Source organism: Anolis carolinensis, chromosome 4, assembly GCF_035594765.1.
Source record: "Anolis carolinensis isolate JA03-04 chromosome 4, rAnoCar3.1.pri, whole genome shotgun sequence".
NCBI classification, from domain to species: Eukaryota; Metazoa; Chordata; class Lepidosauria; order Squamata; family Dactyloidae; genus Anolis; species Anolis carolinensis.
Window position 1 is genome coordinate 185,802,478 of NC_085844.1, and position 27,870 is coordinate 185,830,347.

At 39.9% G+C, this 27,870-nt stretch overlaps 2 protein-coding genes across 5 annotated transcripts in view; one reads left to right on the forward strand and one right to left on the reverse strand.

The window, feature by feature from the left end:
* Nucleotides 1–69: 69 nt before the first annotated feature.
* dph2 (diphthamide biosynthesis 2) lies at nucleotides 70–10,389 on the forward strand. Of its 2 annotated transcripts, XM_008109501.3 has the most exons (7): nucleotides 70–224; nucleotides 2,009–2,167; nucleotides 3,398–3,510; nucleotides 3,966–4,186; nucleotides 4,991–5,635; nucleotides 6,130–6,315; nucleotides 6,667–10,389. In XM_008109501.3, exons 2-7 carry the CDS (start codon nucleotides 2,015–2,017, stop codon nucleotides 6,792–6,794), a joined length of 1,446 nt encoding a protein of 481 aa, XP_008107708.1. In that variant the 5' UTR covers nucleotides 70–224; nucleotides 2,009–2,014; the 3' UTR covers nucleotides 6,795–10,389. The 2 variants fall into 2 exon arrangements, with proteins under 2 accessions (XP_008107708.1, XP_008107709.1); XM_008109502.3 differs by lacking the exon at nucleotides 2,009–2,167.
* Nucleotides 10,390–13,629: 3,240 nt separating this feature from the next.
* ipo13 (importin 13) overlaps nucleotides 13,630–27,870 on the reverse strand; it is a 60,563-nt gene continuing 46,322 nt past the window's right edge. The window contains exons 16-20 of one of the 3 annotated variants that reach the window (XM_062979652.1): nucleotides 17,618–17,684; nucleotides 17,274–17,332; nucleotides 16,574–16,663; nucleotides 16,159–16,340; nucleotides 13,630–14,981 (exon numbers count right to left, since the gene is read on the reverse strand). In XM_062979652.1, the coding sequence (XP_062835722.1) occupies nucleotides 14,885–14,981; nucleotides 16,159–16,340; nucleotides 16,574–16,663; nucleotides 17,274–17,332; nucleotides 17,618–17,684 (495 nt within the window). In that variant the 3' untranslated portion in view covers nucleotides 13,630–14,884. Of the gene's footprint in view, nucleotides 14,985–16,158; nucleotides 16,341–16,573; nucleotides 16,664–17,273; nucleotides 17,333–17,617; nucleotides 17,685–27,870 lie in introns of those variants that run through there. The other 2 variants (XM_062979651.1, XR_010005777.1) reach the window with 2 other exon arrangements.

The following is a 27,870-nucleotide window of genomic DNA, read 5'->3' on the forward strand; positions in this document are numbered from 1 at the left end:
ATTGGCTAAGAAGAAAACTACCACCTCCACAACGCGCCCCCTTTGGTCTTGCCTTTCCGGCTGCCCCCCTTTTTTTGTCTCAACCTCTTTGATTGGCTACAAGCTTCTTCCGAGAATGACGTCACGCTGGCAAATATGTTTCGTGTGTTACCATTGGGCGGCTTCTATCTCCATTCTGGAAATAGAAGTGTCCATGTGGTTGGGATCGAGGATTGGTGGTCTGGGTGAGTAAAAAAGGGAGTAGTTGAGGGATATCCACACTGTAGAATTAATGCGATTCGACACTACTTTAACTGCCATGGCTCAATGCTATTCTTGTAACTTGGTGAGGCACAAGAGAGTATGACGTGCCAAGGCGCACCGAGGATGCATACCAGGCACGGGCAAACTTGGGCCCTCCAGGTGTTTTGGATTTCAACTCCCACAATTTCTAACAGCCTCAGGCTCTTTCCTCCCCCCCCCCCCTCAGCCGGGGCGGCTTACAACAAGTAACAAATACAAAAATAATATAGCAAAAATACAATACAGTAATAAACAATAAACAGTTATCAACTTAATAAAATTTAAAATAACATAGGTATTAATAAATAACAATTAAAAGCTATTTGCCCGTTAAATCAATCTAGATACAGTAGAGTCTCACTTATCCAAGCCTCGGTTATCTAAGTTTCTGGATTATCCAAGCCATTTTTGTAGTCAATGTTTTCAATATATCATGATATTTTGGTGCTAAATTCGTAAATACAGTAATTACAACATAATATTACTGTGTATTGAACTGCTTTTTCTGTCAAATTTGTTGTATAACATGATGTTTTGGTGCTTAATTTGTAAAATCATAACCTAATTTGATGTTTAATAGGCTTTTCCTTAATCCCTCTTTATTATCCAAGATATTCACTTATCCAAGCTTCTGCCGGCCCATTTAGCTTGGATAAGTGAGACTCTACTGTATATATCGCCGTTTAAACCAGTCATTCCTATTATTGAATTATCCAGCAGTTATAATTATAGTCTCATGGTCATTCAAGTCTTCTCCAATGGATACCATTTAGCTGTTCTCAAAGGCTTGCTTAAATAGCCAAGTTTTTAGCTCCTTCCTAAAAATTAACAAAGTGGGTGCTTGTCCTTGGGGAGAGCATTTCAGATTTGGGGAGCCACCCTAGAGAAAGCCCTCTCCCTCGTCTCCACCAACCTTGCTTGTGAAGGAGGTGGGACTGAGAGGAGGGCCTCCCCAGCAGATCTTAAGGTCCGAACTGGTTCATAGGGGGAGGTATGATTACATAATAGGTCTTAATCTATTGGGTAGCAGAGTTTCAGAGGTGTTCCTTTAGTTAATGGATAATGGATGATCACTGGGCATATAAATATCTTGTTTCTATTTCATGCTGTCATCAACAAAGATTCAACTAGAGTTCTTTTAAAGTAACATGTTTGTTTACTCATAACTTCATGTATTTAAATATACAGGTACATTTCTTGTCAAGTTAAGCTTTAAAATGTTTCAGTTTGTATCTTTAACTTATAATCTTCAGAACTATATTGCTTTGTACAGCTCTCTTTAATAACAGACTGCTTCCAAGGAACTCAAGGCTCAACTGACTTCTAGCTTCTAGGATTAGCTTCCCCACTCAGACTCAAGCCTCAACGTCTTCTAATTCCTAACACTGGCTTCTGCACTCGGTAACAGACTCAAGCCTCAACTGACATTTCTGTCATCCTTTTTAAAAACTGAACATTCCAAACAGTCACTGAACCAGTCACATGGCCTGCACACACACCCCCCCCCACTGCTTTAAGTATATAGAGCTAAGAAAACTGCAAACCAAAGAAGATATACACTTCAGGAAATAAACTGACACACTATAAACAGACAAACATCAAATAAATGAGGTTTGAGAAGGTTGCTATCTCCAACATTACTTGGAGTTGTTCCAAACCAGAATGATGTCAAAAACCATCACTGTTCAAGTGGGGACCCTCTGTACCTTTTTATGGTTTACTTCAGGTCGCCATGACAACCGCATTCAGCAGTGATGGGGAGGAGGTGATTCAAAGGGCCCTGGTCCCTGGAGGCACTGGAGGACGCCCCTCAACTATGACACTAGAAGATTTCTATGAACTGGAGAAAGCCACTGCGTTTGTGGTGGATAATGGCTTCACCAAGGTGAGATGGGGCCTTGCAGTCTCACAGGAAGCTATATGCCTTTCCTAGAATTGGCTGAATATAATTTTGCTATGAAGTGACAATAATTGCTATAAAAATACAACATCATTTACACTGGTCAGTGCACATTTTGGTGTCTCAAATGTTAGCTTAGATTCTGGCTTTATTTGACCTGCTGATTCCAAAAATGACACCAGTTTTCCCAATCAGCTGTAACTTGTGAGATACAGAACATATGCCATATACCTGTCGCTATCTGTTCACCAATAGAAAACCATGATAACCATATCTAAGAAACTAGAGCTGATGTAGTCTATCCAATACAATTTTCCAAACCGGTACCTCAAATATACGCAAGAACAGGCCTAAAAACCAAGACACCAAGGTTGTTATTATTGTTGTTTTTGGACTGTGTTATCAGACATTCCGAAGTGCTCCAAAATTGTCCACTTGAATGGCTGAAATAGTGACACCTTTGCCTTCTGATGGCTCAGTATACACAAACATTCCTTCATGCACAAACATATTATAGAATATTATATAAAATTACCTCCCTGTCTATAATATATGAAACAAAAATAACTTTCTTCAAGATACGTTGTTATATACGTGCAGAATGATCTCCATATCCTTGGATTCAATATCCATGGTTTCACTTACCCACACTCCAAAAATAGTTCCTCTCTCCTGTAAGAGTTTGTATGCATCTACACTGTAGAATTAATGTAGGTTGGCTTCACTTTAATTGCCATGGCTCAGTGATATGGAATCATGGGTACTGTAGCTTTAAAGGTCATCAGCCACCTCTACCAAAGATTGCTGATGCTTCACCAATATTCCATAGCACTAAGCCATGGCAGTTAAAGTGCTGTCAAACTGCATTATTTCTACAGTGTGAGTAGATTGTTGGTTTTCCAGTGTCATAGTATGGTATACTTCTGGTTTAAGTATAGTCAAAATACAAAGTTTGCTATTATTCAGGGTTTCAGGCATCCCCTGGGGGGTGCTTTTGGAATGTATTTTCGTAGATATGAGGATTGTGCTACATGTGTGTAAATGCAAGTATTCCAAAATCGGAAAAAATCCCAAATCCTGAACACTTCTTGTCCCAAGCACGTTGGATAACAGATACTTAACTTCCACTGTCTGTAGGAAGTCTGTGATTATGTTGGTTTTTTAAGAATATGTTTGTCATAAAACTTTCAGAAGCTATTTTGGCTTTTGTTATAGGTTGCTCTTCAGTTCCCTGATGATCTACTATCAGATTCAGGTGATGTCGCCATCAAGATGGAAACAGCAAGTGGTGCCAAAATGTATATCCTGGGGGACACATCATATGGCAGGTGAGGTCATAGAGCGCCCCTTCTATATTAGATGCACCTCGTGTATATACACACACCCTGTGGGGTATCAGTCTGCAGACGTAAAGAAAAATGAGATGTATTTGAAAGCTACTTTGATACAATATGCAAGTGAGGAATTTGTTCTCCTGCTATCACGGACATGGGCAAATTTTGACCCTTTAAGTATTTTGGGCTTCCAACTCCCAGAAATCCCTGGCAGCTTACTAGCTGTTCGGAATTGTGGGAGTTAAAGTCCAAAACACCTGGAAGGCCAAAGTTTGCCCATGCCTGTGTTATTGGATTCCCCACCATTTGGTAAGCTACTGTGAAACTAGAGTTTCCTTTCTGGAGGAGGCGAAATCCTGAAATCCTGGTATAAAATTTTTGTTGTTTTCAGGGAGCGGGCGGTTAATACATCTTTGGATTCCTTAACTAATAGTGTTGCTTTTCTTTAGCTGTTGCATTGATGAGGTGGCAGCAGAACATGTGGATGCTGAGGCTGTGGTGCACTACGGTCCTGCTTGTCTGAGCCCCTGCCGTAAGCTGCCGGTGCTACATGTATTTGGCCGTGTGCCGTTAGATGTCACACGTTGTGCTGAAGCCTTCCAGGAACTTCATCCTGACCACCAAACTCATGTGGTTGTACTGACTGAAGTGATGTATTCTCATGCTCTTGGTAAGATCAGGAAGCTTGTTTCATGGAATCTTAAGTTTAAGCGCATTTCAGGCTTCAGAAACAGGCTCAATAAGACATAGTTTATGCCAGGATGGAAAAAATCTGTCGTAGATCTTATGGGATTTCCAAAATGTAAAACATCTCTCATTTCCAATCTTGCATCTCATCTTTATCTGTTTTTCTCATTCCCAGTCTGCAGTCTGTATAGAAGAGAATGTCCATAGCAGTGTCTATTTCTCTAAATGTTTTCATTTGCTATCCTGACTGTTCCTGTAATGAGGATTTTCCACAGTAATTAATAGCAACCCATGCTGATATTGTAAGACCAAAAATACGTATTAGATATCTCTAAACACTTCTGTTCTTTGAATGAATCCTTGAAGGATGTAATAAGCGTGTAAATTGCATTGTAGATTCCTGTCACAAGTAACTTAGTAGCTTCTGTACAGATACTATTGCAAGGGGAAAGTGAGGAAAGTAAAAATAGTAATTAGTATCATAAGGGTTCCAGTTTATATTTCTGCCATAACTATTAAAAGAGTTGCCATCATTTAAAGGACACGTAAAATTATCTTTAATTCCCCATAACTTTGGTTGGTCCTTGGCTTATTCCAGCCTTCAATTCTGCCTTCATCCTTCAGATCTGGTCTGAAGTCTTTCTAGCCTCTGATACAGGGACCATTCATTCTCTATCCATGGAGGAAGCCTGCTGGGTATTTTGGTCACTGCAGAAAATGCCAGATTGTGTCACATTCTCTTCAGTCACATGTGGGTGACTTTTCACTTCATCTCTTCTCTTCTCAGATAACTTGGCTTCTGAGCTGCAACCCATTTATCCTAATGTCGTCTTCTCCCAATTGGACAACAAAGAACCTAATAATTCAACCCAGTCAGTTTCTGGGTTGATGAGGCAGTTTGGCCGACGCTTTGCAATAGACGAACAACATGGTCTTGAGAAATACGGCATGTTCTATGTGGGCAGTGAAGGACCAGAGCTCACAAACTTCATGTTGAGCTGGAACCAGTGCTCCTTCAGTTCCTTTAATCCTAAAACAGGACAAGGACGAATGGAAACACTGGATGTGAACCGAGCCCTGCGACGGCGCCTTTATCTGGTGGAGCGGGCACGGGATGCCCAAGTAGTGGGTATTGTGGTGGGCACCCTTGGCGTGGCTGACTATTTATCTGTTCTACAACATTTGCGTGGCATCATTCAAAAGGCAGGCAAACGTGCCTACACTCTGGCTGTGGGGAAACCAAACCCTGCCAAGCTGGCAAACTTTCTAGAAATAGAAATTTTTGTTTTAGTAGCCTGCCCTCTGAATTCCTTGCTTGACTCCAGTGATTTTTACCGGCCCATCATCACACCTTATGAGATGGAACTAGCATGCAATCCAGAACGGATCTGGACAGGCAGCTATGTCACTGACTTTCGCCACCTCCTACCAGGTAATGAGATCTTTGTATACAGGGCGAAACAGAAATATTTTAATTGATAAATAAATGGTTCTGTGTTGGGGAAGTGGCTATGAGTAACAAGATATGCTAAGTTTTTCTTTTACAGCAAATTATTGAAATCATGTTTTTTGACCTCTGAAAAGCCTTATTTATTTTCAAGTTTTCTGGCAGGTAAAAGGTTTTGGAATTTACTTTATTATAATTTAACAAAGCTTCTCTGCTCCTTCAGTGGCACAAAATAGAGTTATTTGCTGATGCTTTTAATTTCCCATACCTACACAGAATCGTGCAGCAAGAACTATCTTTACTGCAAATAGTATTCAAATATATATTTCTCTTTCACTTTTACTTTTAAGAAATATAGGTCAGGAAGAACTGTACCATATGTTCTTTCTGCATGCTTGAACCAGGCTTTACATAGGTCATGAGCAGGGCTTAATTCTGTAGGTACTTAGTCTAGTTACTTTTGATTCTCATGTCTACAGGAGCATGTGCCCACACTCCTTTCCCAGACAAGATATCACAGGCTGAAGATGAACCCAGCATTTCACTAATCACTGGAGAGCTGCGCTCAACTAATCTCAACATGGTGCCAGACCCAAAACTGAGCTCTGATACTGCTTTGGCCTGCCGCAACCATCTGCAGACTTTGGCTCAAATTAGCCCGGCAGGTAGGTTGCCTGAAGCAATGCTCTGCAAACTGGAAAAAGGGAGAAAAAGGATTAAAATGGTAGCAAGAATCCTATGGTAATAAATAAATTTAACCACAAAGGATTCTTAATCTGACTAATGGCTATTGATAGCAGATAAAGAGATTGTTGAAGGTTTGGGCTCCTGATTAAGGGGAAACTGCTAGTGGATGGCTTGGCCATCTGAATGAGAGGAATACAGAGCAACATGCATTGCTCTTTCCCCAGATCTCTCATCTGTAAGGCAGAGTGTGCTGCAGTCTCAGTTTTCTCCCTATGTGATGCCTGCTATGTAGTTGCTGCTACAATAATTGTTTTTCCTTTCTGCCTTAGCTTCATTTCTTAAGTCGCGCAGTTGGCAGGGGCTGGAGCCACAGCTGGGCCAGACAGCAGTCACAAAAGCTGTAGCAGGACGACGGGGGATCGCTATTGCTTATGAAGATGAGCCCTGTGGAGAATGAGTCCAGAATGCAAGACAGTATGGTACGGAGAAGAAGTTGCCTTCCGCTAGTGAATCTAAAGAGAGTAGGTGAACACATCACTCTGCTTGCACTATCCTGACTACCTCTTACTTGGCAGCATTTCCCTCCTGCCTGAGCATAACCTGTATGGCAAGAGTTCTCATGGCTGTTATGACCTTGCCTAGCATTTCTCTGCACAGATGAATCAAACAATGTCACAGATTATTTGCTCTGACATACGATGCTTCCATTTTTCTGAACTGTGCTCTTCTGGTAAGGTTCCCTGCTTGAGGAAGCTAAGTGGAATCATTCTCCTTGCTTTGCCATCAGTTGCACTCACAAATAAAGTTGTGGTTTGGTTCTGTCATAACAATACCAACAGCAGCTTGGTCCTGTTGTGGAAATAGCTCTTAACTATTTGTAGCTTGGATCACAAAAGGGCAGGCTTAAGAAGGAGAACTAAAGTAAATATTTGAAAATAAAAAATAAGATTCAGCTATATTTGATATACAGTTATTGGATGTGTCCTTTCCCAATGTAGCAAGGTCCTGATTTGGAAGCCACTTAATTTGAAATATTATAATAATAATAATAATAATAATAATAATAATAATAATAATAATAATAATAATAATGATAATAATGATAATAATACATCTTTATTTGTATTCTGCTTTTCTCCCACAAAGGGACCCAAATCAGCTTACAACATATTAAAACCAATACAAGTCCAAAACAATCAGCATATATAACACATCAAACCATCTATAAAATAAAACATAAATATGCATCTAAACCCAAATACATTATTGTAGAGTCTTATCAGATCGTATTGCACTTCACTCAGTTCCATAAAAGTTGGCCTTCCTATCCCTTCAGACTATATTTCATCCTTGAAGGCTTGCTTAAACAGGAAGGTTTTGAGCTATTTTTTTTAGATGACAAGGAAGGGGCTGTCCTTGGAGAGAGAGTTCCAAAGGGTCGGGGCGGCCACTGAGAAGGCCCCCTCTCTCGTCGCCGCCAGCCACATTTGAGATGGTGGCAGCATAATTTTCTATCAGAAATTATGAAATCTGTCAAAACTGATGTCCATCCATACAACAAACTGTACATAGAGGTAAGGCTTCCCTCTTTTTTTCATCTCCAGCACTTGGAGGATGTGCTCAACTTGGCCATGGGGAGGTGCTGTTCCATTTTTTCACATCGAGGAGCCTGTTGTCCATCATGATCAAATTGCGGGCATGTTTTTCTGGGGCGCCTTTTACCTCCTCGCCAAGGCGGTACCTATTTATCTTCTCACGTGGTTGTTTTTGAACTGCTAGGTAAGCAGAAGCTAGGGCTGACAGCGGGAGCTCACCCCAACCTGTGGCTTGAACTGCCAACTTTCTGGTCAGCAAGATTTTCTGTAGCTGGTGGTTTAACCTGCTGTGCTATCCGCAGTAACATACTCTGTTCTCTATCACAAAAGAAGATGTTTAGCCAATTGCTATCCAAGTGCCTTGCCAAGAAGATAGCTCTCACTGAACTTTGGACAGATATATTGGACCTTGAACCCCCGCCTCCTTCATCTGGGAGATAAAGCTTCAATTGCATCCCAGGATATCTTCCCTTTATCCAAATGAAGTGAACTTTTTCATCCAATTTATTAGCATTATCTTCTGCTTTTCAAAGAGATGTATAATTTCACTCCCAAATCCTGTTGTTGTTTTTGTATGTTTTAGTGTCATTTATTTTCAAAATATGGAATTTCTTTAATAAAATATGATGGGGGGTTAGGAACTGTTGCTCTTGCATCTGCCAGCCTTTAAGTGTGGGGATAAGGGATTATGAATGTGCCTCTGGTTTGCTGGAAGTAGGTTAACGCCACCTTGCATCAGCATCATTAGTTTCCCAGTGTCTAATAAGGATCTCTTTCAGTGACTTGTCTCCAGAATAGCAGTTGGGCATGCTGGATCTCAGAAACTCTATAGGAGTTAGTGCATTGATCCTCACGTTATGGCCAACTAGTTCTATTTTTGACTTAAAAAGATTAAATATTCTCTGGAGAGGTCCTTCTCTACTTTGGCACCTATCTTTGGAGGCTATAGTGTTGCTATTATTCTGATGTGGTTGTTGACTACAGTCAGGGCCTGTTAAGTCCCTCATGTTTGTTGTTAGTAATATGTGCCTTCAAGTCATTCTCAACCTATGGCAACACCAACAGGGTTTTCTTAACAAGATTTGGTCAGAAGAGGTTTGCTACTGCCTTCTGAGACTAACCCAAGATCTGCCAGTGGGTGTAATGGCCAAGATGGTATTCAAATTACTCTTCAGAGTCATGGTCCCACATTGAAACCATGGCACCACATTGGCTGTCTTACTCCTTAATGTGCGTGGTTTTAAATCACTTTAACAATTTTAAGTGGTTAATCTGTCTTTTTAACTTATTAAATTGTATAATATACTTTTAAGTTTTAAAACAGTTCATTATTATTTATGCTGTTTTAAATTAAGTTGATTTTATGTTATACCACTATCTTTAGATAGTGGGATTTATGTAATACATCAGCAACATCTGAAAGGATAAAGTTTAGAAAAACAACTTGCATACTTTTTGGCGGCCTTGATTGGCTAACACTATGTTTTACCATAAACACTATGCTTTACCATCAGCTAGAGCTGATGAGAACTCTAGATCAGCAATATGTGAAGGGTCAGTGATTAGTTAACCCTTCTTTAAACAGAATATATGAAAAGCAAGCCTTGTGGGCTCAAATACGTTCCTTGCCTAATGTCCACACTACTTTACACTAAGGTATGCCATTGCCTACTGCCTAGGCACACTCCCAATCGGTAATTATGTGTATCTAGACTAGGTTAAAGGAAGTTGAAGGACAGACCAAATAGCTCTTATCAATGACATCCACTGTCAGATGTTATTTATACCGCACCTTACACAGTTCATGGTTGTTTATTAATTGCAGTAGGATACAGTTCCCTGTATTGGTAGAAAACAGTAAGGGAGTAAGGAAGTCTTTATATTAACCAAGCTGGAGATAATTTTAGGTGTTCTATTTTTTAAAATGTGAACAGAAGACTCTGGATAGCTTTGTTGACTTCTTTCTGTTCAACCATAGCAAGTGCCATGTGTAGAGAATATGAACAATATGAAACTTTAAGGGGGGCAGATTTTAAACATGTTTTAAAAGTAAAATTGGTTTTTTTGGAGGAAGCTGATGGTGTTTTGCCTTGAAAATATTGAAGTGACAATGTTGACTGCAATATTATATAGACAGTATGAAATTCCAGTCCTAAAAGAATTGTACTTGCCAGTGTGTTTCCAGTCTGAATTCAAAGTGTTTGTGATAGCATTTAAAGCCCTGCTTGGGACCTCACTACTTGAGGGGTTCCCCTCTCCATACATATCTTCTCAGGATTAAGGTTTGTTGTGAGGACTTTTCCTGTGTCCCACCGGTAAAGTCAATTCATTCTGTAGGGGACATGGAAGAGGGTTTTCTCATCTGTGACACCCCAATTGTGGAATGCTTTCCCAGTGCTCACTTCATTGTTTAATACATTTGTAACTTATTAAAATAATTTTACTGTTTTAAACTGACCTATTTTAATGCCATTTATTAGGTTTCCTAAGATGTTTTGATCGAGAGCAGGGTATAAATATATCAATAAATAATAACAAATGAAGGATGAATTTGACACAGCAGGTGATGAAATTTAATGAAATAGTTTATTATCACAACTCCAATACTGCAGTATTTGGCTTTCTTCAGTTATATTTTCCTTTGCTTCATTTTGCTGTTTCTTCTCCTCATTATTCTATTACGCCTTTTAGATTTCTATATACCTGCCAAGGAACTTAAAGTTTTAAATATTTTAAGTATGTATGTATTTAGGTTGTTGGAGTTTGGATAAGAGTATCCAGCCATTCTATATCTAATTTTATTATTTGATTTCAGCAAATATATTTGTGCAAATGCAATTCAGTTTAAGGTTCAGCCAACCACATTTTCCTCTGGAACGTCAACGTTAACACATTCTATTATCTGTTCTCACACTTTTTTCTAATTCAGTGTTACTGTGGATGCTGAATGTGCTCAATCCTCATTGGGCTGTTATGAGAGAATTTTTCCCACTTTTTAAGAAATTATTTTTGTGAACCTTAGAATGCCACTGAATATACTAACACCTCTTCACTTTTTTCTCTGCCACCTCAGTTTAGCTAGTGTTGGCACTCCCTACAAAGTTTAATACTAAAAAGAAATGTGTTTGTGTATGCAAATGCTTGCGTAGAACTCGCCCTACTTTACTTCCTTTCACAATTAATTCTGCTTTCCAAGACTCCTGATCATCAACAGCCCCATTTAGGCCTTGCAGACTCAGTGCATGTATTCCTTTATTGTATCAATCGATCGAAAATGGCTTTCTGTGCAAGAAATCAAGCACAACTATGAGAAGGTTTTGATAAACTTTCAACCATATGCTGCTATGGAGTTCTTTCATCAACTATATCAGTATTGTCACAAAGTAGTACAGTCTCTACGACACTGTTGTAATGTGCATGACTGTTTTGACACCAGAATTCCATTGTATGCTTTGCACAAAAAACTCCAAAAGATCTATACTTTCAGTGTGGTCATGAATCTGAGTATGGGTGGAGTGCAAACACATCTGGTACATACCAAAAAAAAGGAAAAGTTTTTTCTTTGGGGGAAATGACTGGAGTTTTTTGTAACAGGATGGATGGGAACTTTCCAAGAGGCAATGCAGTGCTATAAAATAATACAGTACAAATGCTGGAATGATAGACTGTAGAAGCCTCTGCTGGTAGATATCCAAGGAGCATGTGCTGATGCTTCCTTTTCTTTGCAGCTGTAAATAGTGTGATGTGGGATACATACCTGCTATGAGTAAGTTCCCTTTACCAGGTCCAAGGCTAGATTGTGTCTGTTATCAGTAAATAACTACTAACCTTATGCCACTTCTCATCTGCTGCTGCTTCACTGTGGCATCCTGTGGTGAAGGCCAATCTAGAAATCAATTTGGGCCCTTCACATATAATCAATAAAGAGCAAGAGGTCACCAGACAGCAAACGTTGAAGGCGGATTCTGGAATTTTCATGTAAATGACAACACATCCATGTGCAAGTCTGTGGACACCATTTCCTGTGCTTCTCAATACCTCAAGGCTTCTTTTTGATGCCTTAACATTAGTTCAAGTCATCTTTTTGTATTTTAGACAAAAGAAATTAGATGTGGCAAATGATATGGTAACCATGACAAACCACAACGACACACTGAAGATAAGCTTCCAGATAGATGAAATGGTTATTTTGAGTTTTGCTACATACTTGTAGTTTCATTTCTTCATCCCTCCCAAAACTTTGCACTACTTACACTTTGACACTGCTGTATTTAGTGCAAGCTCAGTATTTAAGGCTCTAATCTGTACATGCACAGGCATAGGTATCAGTGTTCAAAAAGCAGCATTAACACATGCTAAATGTGGATGCAGCCTCAAACCATATGAGTATTTTATTGCATGAGGTATATGTGGCTTGTTTAAATCATATCCCATCTCTTGAAAAGAAGGCAAGAACTTCAAGGAGTGAAATTGAAAGCTATAGCATATAGAGTGTCAAGGTGTTTTTCCACAAGGAAATGTCCTGGAAAATCCAGGACACAAGTGATCCAGAAAACCAGATATGTCTTAAAACCAGTTGAAAAAATAGAAGTGATACTATGCTTCACCACACCTAGAAAGCAATATTATGTCATTCATACCTTATTCTACAGTGTAGGTATGGTGTGTGTATGTGAGCGAGTGAGAATTCTGCCCCACAAATAAAATCTGGCCTGTCTTGGCTGCTGTTTGGAGCAGGTCTCCTACAGAGGAGGATTCTTTGTGTTTGGTCTCCTGATGATCTTGCTTGACTGGAACTTGACTTCAGTTTATACTCTTGAATTCTTGAATGTTATTTTTTAAAACTCTGATAAGTAAATTCCTGGCATCCAACTATCTGTAAGCCATCTATCGGGGTGCTTTGAATGCGATTTTACTGCTTCTTGGCAGGGGGTTGGTCTGGATGGTCCACGAGATCTCTTCCAACTCTATGATTTTATGATTCTGTGATTCTATGACTAGTGGACTATAACTTTGGCAATTGTTTATCTTTACTGTAGTACTTGACCCGTCTGCATTAATTGGACTCTTGACCTTGCTTTATGTTCCTCCTCAGTCCACCTGTGTGCTGCAATTCCGTTTTGTTGGCCATACCTTTGAAAAACTCAAGGCTTTAGTCTTCCTTATAAGTAAGTATGGTCTTGGCTCCCCTTGTGTTTGTTTAATAAACCTCATTCCTTGAGACCGTTTGAGTCCCAACACACAACATAGCCACACCCCTGGCTTTTTCTGTGTTATCTTTGAACCCCAGTAGAGAAGAATATTATGAGCATAATAATAAGAGGATTCTACTGTTTTCCTATTAAATTCAAATATTTGTCTTCCCTATATGCAATGTGAAAGTTTCATTATGATTCAAGATATTCAATCCTCCCAACTTTTCTATCTAAGCTCAGAGTTATTTCATTCACCTAAACTGAATGAGTCTCCCTATGTCTGAAAGAATTTCAAGGACACATTGAGACCCTTTAGAACTGATTCATCACTATAACGTATGGATGTCCTGTTAGCTAATGGAGGAGCTGTTCCATCCCCCAGTTTGTTAGCAGAGCTTCAACAGAAATGGGAAGTGCTTTGCATGTTTAGCATGCTAATTTTCTAGATATAGCTGTTTCACTTTATGATCCTTCTCAAAACATTATGTGCTTTTCTTGGAAATAAACTCCAGATCATGTTTATTTCAGCCTCCGTGATCTCGCCAGGTTGATATCTAAAGGTTGTTTTTCAAATAGCATGATGATGAATTTTGTTTGTTTTCATTAAGCAGAAATACATTAAGAGTTCACCTCGCACTAAGGTTTTATGCAAGAGTCAGGGAAATGGAAAAGTAAAGTAGTTAGCTTGAGCTACTACTTTTATGGAAGCTAAGTAAATACAGGGTGTTTGAAAAAGAACTCCCTAGTTTTAATGTAATTATACTTAAAACTAGGGAGTTCTTTTTCAAACACCCTGTACATCCAGAGACTGAAGAGAGAGAGAGACTGCACCTGCAGTCAGTGGATATGAATTGCAGAATGGCTCCACTCCATCAGCCTCCAATCCTGTGACATTAACCGTTTCGATATGAGAATAATTTCTTCCTCTTCCTAGTTCCTCCTGGCCCCATCTCAACCACAACAGCCATCATATCCTCACATCTGTTATGGCATGTTAAGCCTCAGGAAGAAAAGGCATCAGGACTTTTTCATCTTTCACATTGAGCTTAGTAGCTATTGTTCACTTCTTTACAGCTTTGAAGGGACAAGTTACATATGAGATTTCCAGGATGTTCCTCTAGATTAACAAAAGCAATTGTGAAGTAGATAATAGAAGCATCTCCTCTAAAGAATGCCAAGAATGAGCAAAACACTTGTTTCATAGAAAATGCTCCTTCTACCTTACTGCAGAATCTGGATTTCTTTTGGAAGTGATAGATAGTTGTTTATTACCCACTTTGGTTAGGGCAAATGAAAGTATAATTGCCAGTGCCAACACTTTAGCTCTCCTCCATCAATCCACCCCACCTTTCACAATTCACTGAAGATCACAACTTAGAAACAGTCTTCATATAATTCAAGGCTGTAGGGCCTTTCACTTCCATCAAACACAAGCTGCCACATGCAGGGCAAGGGCAGGCTCTTTAGGAACAGATAATACCACACATTTGTCTACAGGAGTGTGCCAGAGAGGCAAGGGCTAGTCATTGCACCAGCCCAGCATAGGGAGGGGCTGTCCTCGGCTCCAGCTTCTGCTCCAAGTCCTTGCAGCCTGCTGCCTCTGAACATGCAGGAGGGATGGACAAGCAGCCCACCTGGATAGGAGCAACCTCAGTAGGTTAGTTGAAGAGTTATTGTCCTGGTTCAGTAGCAGCATAGGGCAGAGACAGGTAGTCATCAGACCTGTTCATGCTACAGTTTTTTGCTTCATAGCCCTGTCAATAGTCTGCTGTGTATTCAGTACCATGCAGTCCCCGACAAAGAAGTGTAAACTCCTTAACCATCTCCTTCACACGTCGTTTGTTCACACGTTCTCTGCTAACACAAAGGAAAGACAGTCAAAAACTGACATCAAAGACAGATCGATAGTATAACACAAAAAAAGAATAATTAGCAGTAAGCTACATTTATGCAGATATCCACTTTTCCAATGCTTCTGCTTGTTACCATTACCACTACTATGACATATTCTGTTTCTGAGATGTTTTTATCTGTAGGCATTCATAGCCGTTGAAAATAACAGTAGCAGTATGTACAATAAAGCAACACCTACTGTCAAGAAAAAAATAAAGGGATAACCCAATTGGCCCAAATGCATCCAAATAAAGGTGTTGGGCAATGTCCTGGCCATGAAAATCCCAGCACAAAGAGATGCCCATTGCAGGCATACCACAGGTGACTACTATACTCATAGCAGATCTCCATTGTGAGAACGTTGATTGTCCATGTCCTTCAGTATTCCAAGTGATAAGAATTAATCTGAATCTATAAATTGCTGGAATAATCTAGTAGGCCTCACCTTGAAGCCTTCTTTGGTAGTTTAGATAAGCAAATGCCTGCATTACAAGTGGAAATACTACTTAGATCACCTGAAACAAGTTAAAAGATGTTTCCAATTATAAGGAGAAGATAAACTAGAGTGTAATAAAGCAGCACAATTTTGGTGAAAAAAAATCTCCAAGGAAGATGACTGAGTGAGCAAATTCTATAGGCAATCGAGAAAAGGAGGATTCTGCAGTAGGTAACACAAGTCTCCTTTAAAAGGTGCATAAAGGGAAAATTTAAGAAACATCAACAAAAATAACCAACTATTTAAAAGACCAAATGCCTATCTCAGAAATTCATTTACATTTATTTTTATTCTCTTATACTTTTAATATTTTCTCTTGTAGTCCTTGCAATGTTTTGTTTTCTTTTGACCCCCAAAATGTCACTACCATTTTCTTAATATTAGAGTGACATATTTTAATAATCCATAAACTCCTTGGTTGTATGGAACTAACATCGTCTTCCAAGAATCTTGGGCTTTAAACAAGCTCTTTTATGCACAGGAATCTGGAGTAGAACTACCGAGAACCCTAATGTTTGGAGTTAACTTTAACAAACAAACTCCTACAAACTTCAGAGCACAGAGGAACATCCATTAACTTGAGAGCCATCTCACACATCTTCTCCAATTTTCTTTCAGAAAAGACACCAAGAGTGAACACACCTAAGAATTTGCTGGCTGAAGATCTCCTTCTGCTCGGGGCTAACACGAGCTGATGGAAAACCATCTTGTTGCATCACTTCCTTGATCCACACACTCAAGTAGCTGAAGCAATGCTTGTTGAGGGCAAAGAGAATCTCAGCAAAGTGATCCATCAAATTCCGTGAAGCTTGGCCTCCTACACCCTGTAGGAATGTTGCAAATCCAGTTAGTTCTTCCAGAAATTACCAAGAAGGAGGGAGCTTCACACTATAAGACTAGGACAGCTCTATCAGTAAAAACCATGGGTATTATTAAGAGTTTCAGTGGATGTAGCAAACCGCAAAACATCAGGTGGCAAGTCCTTGAATGAAACTCAGCGGGACAAGTAAATCCTTCATTATTTCCAGACATATAATGAAAAATTTTCACTCCTTACCTCAAGGACAGCTTGCAACAACATTTTGCCATTCTCATGTACGACTTGTCCCACAGGTGGAATCTCCCCACAGCGTGGCAACAACTCGGTCTGTAACAAACAAGTGGTTAGAAAGAGGTCCTGGAAACATTCTGTTGCTTTTAAAAAGAGAAATACAGTAGAGTCTCACTTATCCAAGCCTTGCTTATCCAAGCCTCTGGATTATCCAAGCCATTTTTGTAGTCAATGTTTTCAATATATCATGATATTTTGGTGCTAAATTCGTAAATACAGTAATGACAACATAACATTACTGCGTATTGAACTACTTTTTCTGTCAAATTTGTTGTTTAACATGATGTTTTGGTGCTTAATTTGTAAAATCATAACCTAATTTGATGTTTAATAGGCTTTTCCTTAATTCCTCCTTATTATCCAAGATATTCGCTTATCCAAGCTTCTGCTGGCCCATTTAGCTTGGATAAGTGAGACTCTACTGTACTTAGATGGGAGGCTGATCCTTGCTATACATACAACACAACAGAATAGCAGAACATAAAATGGGAGAAGATTGTTCCCTTTTTTCCAAGCCCCACACTATAGTCCCACAAGTGGAAGTCTCCCCCAGTTTTAAATGGCCCTGTCCTAGAACAACTGCTTCTAAGCCACTTTCTCTAAACACAGCTCTGCCTGCGCCATCAGCCAACAAACAGATACTCACAAAAAAGCCACAGGCAGCTTTGACTGTTGGGGCCTCAGGGAACTTCAGAGAGATCACACCTAGACAGAAAAGAACAATTTCAAGACTCAACTAGTACAACTTTATGCTTTCTTCATGGACTGGGAGGAAAAAAACCTCCTCTGCAACACATACATTTTATATGGAGCTTTAGCCTGTCTGAGTTTGGAGATGTTTACATAGCAAAAAAAATGAGGTCTTGACTCCACTTCTTGCATTGGCCTGAATATCTAAGAAGCACAAACCCTTTTGGGTAAATAATCTTCTATCACTACACAGGTGCAGAGCTGTAGGTGAGCTCTCTTTTATAGTATTTGCCGACTTACCACAGTGGAAAACTGCTTTGACATCCAGGCTGCTACACAGGAACAAGTCTGGTTTCCGTTTGAGTGCCTGCAAGGTACACACATATACACAGAGAATAAACACAGCTCTAGCAAACCAAGGGCAAACTAGTGCCACAGGGTACCCCCTGACCATGGCCTGCATATGTACTTACCTGGCCATCAGCCATGGTGTACAATAAGATAGATTAAGAAAGGCAGTGTTTAAGCTGGTACTTCAGAAATGAAGGGTCTATAGGGTTCCATGTAATTAGGGCCCTTTGAAGAGACAATATAATTGAAGCCTTACCTAGAAAGCCTCTTAGGATTCCTATTTTACTACAAATGAAGATAAGCAGAGATGTGGGGGAACTCCAAACTACAGAGCAAGCAGAACAGCCTAGCTGAAGAATCTTCATTAAGACATCTCAGTGGTAGTTTATTGGCTTTTAGAAATACTGCTTCCTGGCAGCATATTTCAGCACCATAGACAGCAAGTACCAGCAAGAACTTTACAAGCTTAGCCTGTTCAGCATTGTAGATAGCAGTCACTACTATCTTCTCATTCCTGAAGGAGAGAGGCACCTGCTTCAAGGCATTCTTAAACACATGACCTGCCCTATTAACAAGGAGCCCTCTCACCAACCTTTGCACCTCCTTCCCCCCACCCCAAGAAAATGAAGTGTATTGAATCTGGAGACAGCACCACACTATATCTGCAACTAGCTCCGGTGTTTCAATTACTGGCTTCAATATCTTTGCCTCGCCTATTCCCCTCTCTTCATTATTTATTCTCTATACAACCAGAAAAATCAAATAACCATGCCCCTTCTATGTAATGCTGAAGGACAGGCAACAAACCTAGCTTAACATACCTAATGATTTCCTTTGCACAAAATCCATCTGTGCTGACTTACAGGATTTCTAAATTTTATATTAGTGATGCTTCCAAACTTTACAGTATTTTAAAAAATAATTTCTGCCTAATATTTCCCATTATAGCTTTTGTTTTTTCCATTCTTTGAGTATGTCTTTTTAAATACATATATTTTATACATAATTGATATATAAAAGAGAGAGAGACACACACACACATACACACTAGCTGTGCCCAGCCCTGTGGCGAAGTTTGGTGGTATGGGAAATAAAGTACTGTATTGAGGAATTGGTGGTAGTTAGCATATGTTATTTCCTGAAGCTTGTGAATATACAATATTTCTGGTTGTTCCTTTTTTTGTCTGTTGGATGCAAGTATGAATGCTGCAATTAACCAGAATTATTAGCATGTAATGGCCTTTCAGCTTCAAAGCCTGGCTGCTTCCTCCCTGGGGGAATCTTTTGTTGGGAGGTGTTAGCCTGCCCTGATTATTTCATGTCTGGAATTCCCCGGTTTTCAGAGTGTTGCTCTTTGCAATATTTTGTGTTCTTCTACTGTCTGCGCAGATGAAGACGTACCCATATGCAGTGCTTGAGCATACACACTCAAAAAGAAAGGCTGTGGCCTTGAGAAAAAGGACGATTTGCCAGGCTTTGATGATGCAAAGCTATTCAGTGCTATTCATGCAGGTCAACAATGGATTCCTCTAGGTAGGAAGCAGCCAGACAAGTAGGGTTTATATCCCCATGGAATAATGTCCAGAGTGGAAGAAATCTTGTCTGTTAGAGGGAGATATGAATGCTGAAATTAGCCAGAATGATTAGCATTTAATGACCTTTCAGCTTCAAAGCCTGGCTATTTCCTCCCTGGGGAATCCTTTGTTGGGAGGTGTTAGCTGGGCCTGATTGTTTCCTGTCTAGAGTTCCCCTGTTTTCTGAGAGTTGTTCTTTATTTACTGTCCTAATTTTTGAGATTATATTGTTCTGTTTTATTATACTGCAGTAATTTTTATATATAATCTTATATTATTTGCTTTGAACTACATTATATGAGGCCCCTTCTACACAACTGTATAAAATCCACACTGAACTGGATTATATGGCAGTGTGGGCTCAAGATAATCCAGTTCAAAGCAGATACTGTGATTATCTGCCTTGGCATTCTGGGTTATATAGCTGTGTGGAAGGGCCTTGAGTCTACACTGCCATTTAATCCAGTTCAAATCAGATGATCTGTATTTTATAGGCAGTGTGGAAGAGGCCTAAGTGAACCTGCCTGTCCCCCAGGTGCCATTGTGACTGAGAGGGTTGCTATGACATGAAGGGGCAGGGCCTAAAGGGGGCAGGGTCTACCTTTCTGACTGGCAGCAAGGGGATTACAGCTCTTCCTTATCCTCTGTAATTTGGACTTTATTTTTCTAGGTTTTTTTTAACTGAAAGATATAGATTGGATGACTATGTCTTTTGTGGCCAAATTTGGTGTGATTTGGTTCAGTGGTTTTGTTGTTCACTCCATGATAGACAGATAGATAGATAAGATGTGCTTATTAGAGGAGTGCATATATAAAAAGAAATGCATTACAGAAAATCTAATTGGTACACATAGCATGTAATAGATTTTTGTGCTATGCAACAGAGAAAGAGAGAGTAAGGACAAGTACAGTAGAAATGTACAAGTTGGCTGATATACTCCTTCCCCCCAAAAGGTAAAGGTAAAGGTTTCCCTTGACGTTAAGTCCAGTTGTGATCGACTCTGGGGGTTGGTGCTCATCTCCATTTCTAAGCCGAAGAGCCGGTGTTGTCCGTAGACACCTCCAAGGTCATGTGGCCGGCATGACTGCATGGAGCGCCGTTACCTTCCCGCAAGAGCGGTACCTATTGATCTACTCACATTTACATGTTTTTAAACTACTAGGTTGGCAGAAGCTGGGGCTAAGAGCAGGCGCTCATTCCGCTCCCCGGATTCGAACCTATGACCTTTTGGTCCGCAAATTCAACAGCTCTGCACTTTAACACACTGTGCCACCTTCCCCCCAATCTGCCTGAATATTCAGAGATCAAAAAGCTGAGTCTCTCTCCCTTGCTTATTGAAAACATGAGTTTGCGCAGGCTGGTGGTAGAGGTTTATTTTATCGTGTCAGAAGCGAAACGAGGGTACAAGTTGTAATGTATTTAAAAACACAAAGTTAAAAAAAATGGCATTCTACTAAATGTCCTTTGACCAGTAGCTGGCTACTTGGAGTGCCTCTGGTGTTGCTGTAAGAAGGTCCTCCATTGTGCATGTGCCATTGTTCAGACTGCATTGTAATAGGTGGTTTGCTCTTCTCCACACTTGCATGCTGTGGACTCTACTTTGTAGCCCCATTTCTTAAGGTTGACTCTGATCTTGTGGTGCCAGAGCGCAATCTGTTCAGCGCCTTCCAAGTTGCCCAGACTTCTGTGTGCCCAATAAGGAGTCTCTCATCCGGCGTCAGCCACTGATTGAGATTCCAGGTTTTAGCTTGCCACTTTAGGACTCTTGCTTGCTAAGGTGTTCCTGCGAGAATCTCTGTAGATCTTAGGAAACTATTTCTTGATTTAAGGAGTTGGTGTGCTGCCTGATACCTGAACAGGGGGTGGGCCGGAGATGTCAATGCCTTGGTCCTTTCATTGCTGGCTGCTACTTCCCAGTGGATGTCAGGTGGTGCAATGCCGGCTAAACAGTATAATTTCTCCAGTGGTGTGGCGCGCAGACATCCTGTGATAATGCGGAATATCTCATTAAGAACCACATCCACTGTTTTAACGTGGTGATATGCAGTCCACACTGGGCATGCATATTCAGCAGCAGAGTAGCAAAGCGCAAGGGCAGATGTCTTCACTGTGTCTGGTTGTGATCCCCAGGTTGTGCCAGTCAGCTTTCGTACAATGTTATTTCTAGCGCCCACTTTTTGCTTGATAATCAAGCAGTGCTTCTTGTACGTCAGGGCATGGTCCAGGGTAATTCCCAAGTATTTTGGTGTGCTGCAATGCTCCTGTGGGATTCCTTCCCAGGTAATCCTCAAAGCTCGAGATGCTCGTCTGTTCTTAAGGTGAAAAGCATGCGTCTGCGTTTTAGATGGCTTAGGGATCAGTTGGTTTTCCCTGTAATAGGCAGTAAGAGCACCTAAAGCTTCAGAGAGCTTCTGTTCAACCATTTCAAAGCTCCCTGCTTGGGCGGTGATTGCACGGTCAGCATAGATGAAACTTTCTGTGCCTTCTGGCAATGGCTGGTCATTTGCGTAGATGTTAAACATTGATGGAGTGAGCATGCTCCCCTGAGGCAGGCCATTCTTCTGTTTTCGCCATCTGCTTCTCTGGCCCTGGAATTCAACAAAAAGCTCCTGTTTTGTAGCAGATTTCCTATGAAGTGGGTGCGGTGTTAATCCTTTGTGATATTATAATTTTTTCTCAGGAGAAGGCGATGATTTACAATGTCATAAGCTGCTGACAGGTCTATGAAGACAGCTCCCGTAATCTGCTGCCTTTCAAACCCATCTTCTATGTGCTGAGTCAAGTTCAACACTTGTGATGTGCAGCTTTTGCTTTTCCTGAAGCCAACTGGAATCATATATGGGTCTATGTTTTCCATAATTCTATGCAAAATAAGTCTCTCCAGAACTTTGTAAAGATGACACAACAAGGAGATCTGTTTATAGCTTTTTGGGTCATTACGGTCTTTTCCTGGTTTCAAGATGGCTATGACTCTTGCTTTCCTGGTACAGGTGAAATCAATTAAAGGAATGTCAAGGCAAGAAGAGCATCAGACAATATAGGCTTAAGACAATATTTCTTTAAAAGAATTGAACTGTTAAAGGGGCTACAGTTGCCTCACTTATCGCGGGGGTTACGTTCTAGGACCAGTGTTTATTAAAAACCCGCGAAACAGCAAGGGCGTGAAAAGTGAACTGCAAAATAGTGAGGGAATACTGTATAGCCGTTCAGGGTAATTTATTTGTCTGTAATTCCACTTACTTGACTGGGAAAGCATCTTTGTGGCATGCCCAATGATCTTCTCATTTGAGCAGCCTGATATTTTTTGCAAGGATTGTTACTTGAACATTTCAATGGCAACTTCTGCAAACGCACATGTCATATTCTGATGCTGCAAGGAATCTTCCTGCTGAACTCAGATTTTACCTTACGAGTCTAAGGGGAGATCACTTCCCTATGATAACAGACGTATCTTGTTAACATTACCTGGGTCATCTTATTAAGTTGTTTGCGTAAGAGAGGGGAAACTAGTTACGTTGACATATTATTTAAGATTTATCTGCACCCATAAGGGAAGGCAATGATTTGGATGGAGATCCCATCAGTTGTTGATGACATTAGTTCTATTTCTTCTTGCTGTTGAAGTCAGCTGGGGCTAAATCAAAACCTGGATGGATGACAGTCAATAAACGGAAACCAAATCCTGCTAAGATGGAAGCTCGGTGGATTAGTAGTTACTGAGGCCAGGAATGGGGAAAGTATCCATCCTTGGATGGCGAATGTCAGAATTACATGGCACAGAAAAAGAGGAAAATAAGCTAGGATCTACAGGATAAGTCGCACTGCAGGCAATGTCTGTTCCTCTTCCACTTTGCTGTGTGTTTCTGCTTGCCCAGTACCTCCCTTCCTTTGCCTGAGCAAAACAGATATGCATGGCAATCAAGAAGAGGAAAAGGAGCTGGGTAAATGAAGTAGTGTCCTAGGCCTCCTCGGCCTCCTATTCCCCCGGGACTAAGTGGGTAACTCCTCCTCCCAGGAACTCAACTGCAGTGCCATTTCCCACCCAGATATATTTGTGCTTTTTTCCACTTTCAAAGGTGCCCTTAACCCCGTCAAAGTGGATGGGCAACAGTTCCTTTGGCTGTATGTGGCTTCACTTGTGGAATGCCCTCCTCTTGAGAGACCCAACTGGCATCAGTGTTGATTTTTATTGGTCCCAAGTCAAGACATGTTTTTATTATTATTATTATTATTATTATTATTATTATTATTATTATTATTATTTATTAAGGACTCTGGGGACTTTACTTTTAAGCATGCACATGGTTTTAACTCTTGTAATTTACAAAAAATAATTTTAACTTGTTTCAATGTTTAACATATTATCTTATTTAAATTATTTCTTGATTTTCATTTAGAATTGTTTATTTATATTGTTTTATCTATTTGCTGCCCTAAGACTTCATGAGGACAGGAAATAATATCGTTAAAAATAAACAGTTAAACAGATGTTAACCTGAAGATTTTCCAAGTTAAGGCTGACTTCAAGGGAGATTAGACTTAGTAAAATGTTCCTCATCATGAACTTCTTCCACCTTCTTCTTCTTTACTTGCTTAGATCATCAGATGAACCTCTGTTCAAAATGCTACAGACAAGAAAAAGCAGATTGATGATCAACAGTAGCAAGTTTCTTTCAGTAGTGTCACTCACCCTTTGGAATTCTCTTCTGCTATGTTCTTGCTACATTAAGCTGCATGACCCAAATATGTTCAGCAGAGAAGATAAAAAATTTAACTGCTGATTGCTTAGGTGACTTTCTGAAAACATATTCATGATCTTGATGTTGTTTTTGAATTAAACAAATTGTATCTTGTTATTATAAACTGCCTAGTGGCTCTGCCACTGGTATATAAATTTAATAACTATTCAGTGGTGTTATTTGATTTTAAACAAAATTATTGAACAAAAGGATTGTTAGATGGGGAATCATTGACACACTAGTTGCTACTTGCCATACAAAGTGATGCCCACATTCAATTGCAATTTTGGTTTTAAAGGTGGCCAGGGCTGCCATCTTGCAACCAAAACAAGCAGAGGTGCCATCTCTCTGGAACACTCTGCCACCTGAAGTTCGTGCCTTACGGGACTTATCAGCCTTTTGCAGGGCATGTAAGACACACCTGTTTCGTCAGGCTTTTGATTTCTGTTATTGATGTTTTTAAAAGATGCTTTTAGGATGTTTTAAAGATGTTTTTAAGGATGTTTTAAGGATGTTTTTAAATGGTTAGATTTTAGCCTGTTCTTGTAAGCTGCCCCGAACCCTAGGGGAGTGGCAGCATATAAGTTTAAATAATTAATAAATAAATATTGAGACACAAATCATTCAGCTTCTTCAGGGGCACAAAGACATACTGTTTTACACATATTCTCTTGATGATTTCCTGAAGGTCCCTCAGATTCCTTCTTGAGGGTAATGTGGCCTTTTGCAGAATCTCCTCCTTTATTAGAATTATTTTGGAAAGAATTTACCTACGTAAGTAAGGTCCTGACCTGCCCTGTTGGCTGCTTCGTACTCCAGGAAGACATAAATAAAAAACATGAATTTCACATGCAACCTAAAATTGCAATCTGGGTCAGCCAATAAGTGAACAGCTAGTGTGCTCCTATGAAATCAGTTCCATGAAGGAATTCATCTACCTCTCTTAAGGAAAAGACAGAGAAGATGATATCCACAAAGCAGTGGGTCGAGTAGGGAGGCCATGTCCTTTGGGACACCAGTGAGCACTTGTCACTTGAGGAAGACCTTCGCACTGTTCATACTGTACAAGTACTACTTATATTGATTCAGACCATGGGAGTGCATGCAGTCAACTTTTACTTGGCCAGTAGCGAGAACCTAAAAGTTTATCAGTAGACAGGGATGCGGAAAAGGTACCAACAGGGACCGAAATTTACAATTTTAGAAAGTAATGTAAAAAAGTGACAAAGCTGAAACTAATATTTTTTCTTAGAATATTTTTTCAAAGAATTCTTGCAATTTTGTTTATAGATATTACTAGCTGTGCCCGGCCACGCGTTGCTGTGGCGAAGTATGGTGGTATGGGAAATAAAGTATTGAGGAATTGGTGGTAGTTAAGGTCAAGGGTAAAGGTTTTCCCCTGACATTAGGTCTAGTCGTGTCTGACTCTGGGGGTTTGTGCTCATCTCCATTTCTAAGCCGAAGAGCTGGCGTTGTCCGTAGACTCTTCCAAGGTCATGTGGCATGATTGCATGGAGCGCCGTTACCTTCCCGCCGGAGCAGTACCTATTCATCTACTCTCATTTGCATGTTTTTGAACTTTAGGGTTGGCAGAAGCTGGAGCTAACAGTGGGGCTCTCTCCGCTCCCCCAATTCAAACCTGTGACCTTTTGGTCCAGAAGTTTAGCAGCTTAGCGTTTTAACACGCTGTGCCATCAGGGGATATTATTTCATAAAGGTTGTGAATATACAATATTTCTGATTGTTGTTTTTTTTTTGTCTGTTGGAGGCAAGTATGAATGCTGGAATTAGGCAAAATGATTAGCATGTAATGGCCTTGCAACTTTAAAGCCTGGCTGTTTCCTCCCTGAGTGAATTTTTTGTTGGGAGGTGTTAGCTGGCCCTGATTGTTTCCTGTCTGGAATTCCCTTGTTTTCAGAGTGATGTTCTTTGCAATCTTTTATGTGTTTCTATTGTCTGTGGCCCTCAGAAAACAGGATTTGCCAGACTTTGGTGATGGGAATACTTTGTTGGGAGATGTTAACTGGCCCTGATTGTTTCCTGTGTGGAATTCCCCTGTTTTCAGAGTGTTGTTCTTTATTAGTGTTCTGATTTTACAGATTGTATTGTTCTGTTTTATTATACCACAGTAATTTTTATATATTGTGATTTTAGTGTTTTTGAATACTTGGAGCCAGATTGTATTCATTTTCACAGTTCACAGCAACATAATAATAATAATGATAATAATAATGACTTTGGTAATAGACACTGCTTCATTCCCTTGTCAGCTTCCTTTCTGGAAGAATCCTTTCTTGGGAGGTGTTAGCTGGCCCTGATTGTTTCCTTTGTGGAATTCCCAATTTCCCTGCTTTCAGAATGTTGCTCTTTATTTACTGTCCTGGTTTTAGAGATTATATTGTTCTGTATTATTGTACCACAGTAATTATTTCATATTACAGTAGAATCTCACTTATCCAACATTCGCTTATTCAATGATCTGGATTATCCAACGCAGCCTGTCTTTTAGTAGTCAATGTTTTTGTAGTCAATGTTTTAAATTCATTGTGATATTTTGGTGGTAAACTTGTAAATACAGTAATTACTACATAGCATTACTGCGCATGGAACTACTTTTTCTGTCAAATTTGTTGTATAACATGATGTTTTGGTGCTTAATTTGTATAATGATTACCTAATTTGATGTTTAATTGGCTTTTCCTGAATCCCTTCTTATTATCCAACATATTCACTTATCCAATGTTTTGCTGGCCTGTTTATGTTGGATAAGTGAGACTCTACTGTATCTTTATAATCTTATATTATCTGCTTAGGACTGGATTATATGAGGCCCCTTCTACACAGCTGTATAAAATGCACATTGAAGTGGATTATATGGCAGTGTGGAGTCAAGATAATCCAGTTCAAAGCAGATAATATAAGATTATAAATGGGTTATACAGCTGTGTGGAAGGACCTTGAGTCTACACTGCCATATAATCCTGTTAAAATCTGATAATCTGTATTTTATAGGCAGTGTGGAAGAGGCCTAAGTGAGGCCTAACTCTGCCTGGTCCCCTGGGCTGAGTGGGTTGCTAGGAAACCAAGTGGGTGGAGCTTTGCCTTCTAACTGGCAGCAATTGGATAAAAACAATTATTCCTCTCCCTCTAATTAGGACCTTATTTTTTTTTCCTTTTTGTTGTATGAATGTAGAGGCGTGGATGAGGGGTTGTGCTGTCAATTTTCGAGGTTGTGGGGTGTTTAGTTTTCTTGTTTTGTCCGTCGCCAGGATTCCATCACTCTTATATATATATAGATTTAAATATGTGATAATGTCATAAATATTTTTCTTGTTGAACATCAATATGAACACCAGCGGCCCAAGTTGTAAAGTATAGTATCCAGGCTCCTAGCTTTCATGTGTCCTAAACAAGGTTAGAAGTAATCAGCATGCAGCCCAAAGCAGCTAAATTAGACAAATTCAGCTAGTGCCTAACCAAAGCTTCTCATAAACTATTTATGACCAAAAGAACTATTCACTCAGACAAGGAGAAAGTGTGAGTGGGGTGGAAGAAAAGATATATATAGATATATAAAGCAAATAGGGAGATCTTAACAGCATTGTCCTGAGCCGATTGATACGCAACTTTCAAAGCTCAATTCGATGCACAGTTAGAATAACCATTACTGGTCTTAGATCCAGTACCTGTGTTTACCAATAACAATTACCTTCTTCAACCCCTTTCATTCTGGCTTCTACACGACTTCTTTATTTATACAGAAGCTTTAGATGGATGGAGATGATCAGAGGACAGGGGCCCAAGTTGTTCCCCTCTAAATGTAGGGAGGCTGATCTGCTGTTATGTTGTCAACTAATGGGTAGCAGTGATCAAAAAGGCCTATGCTGG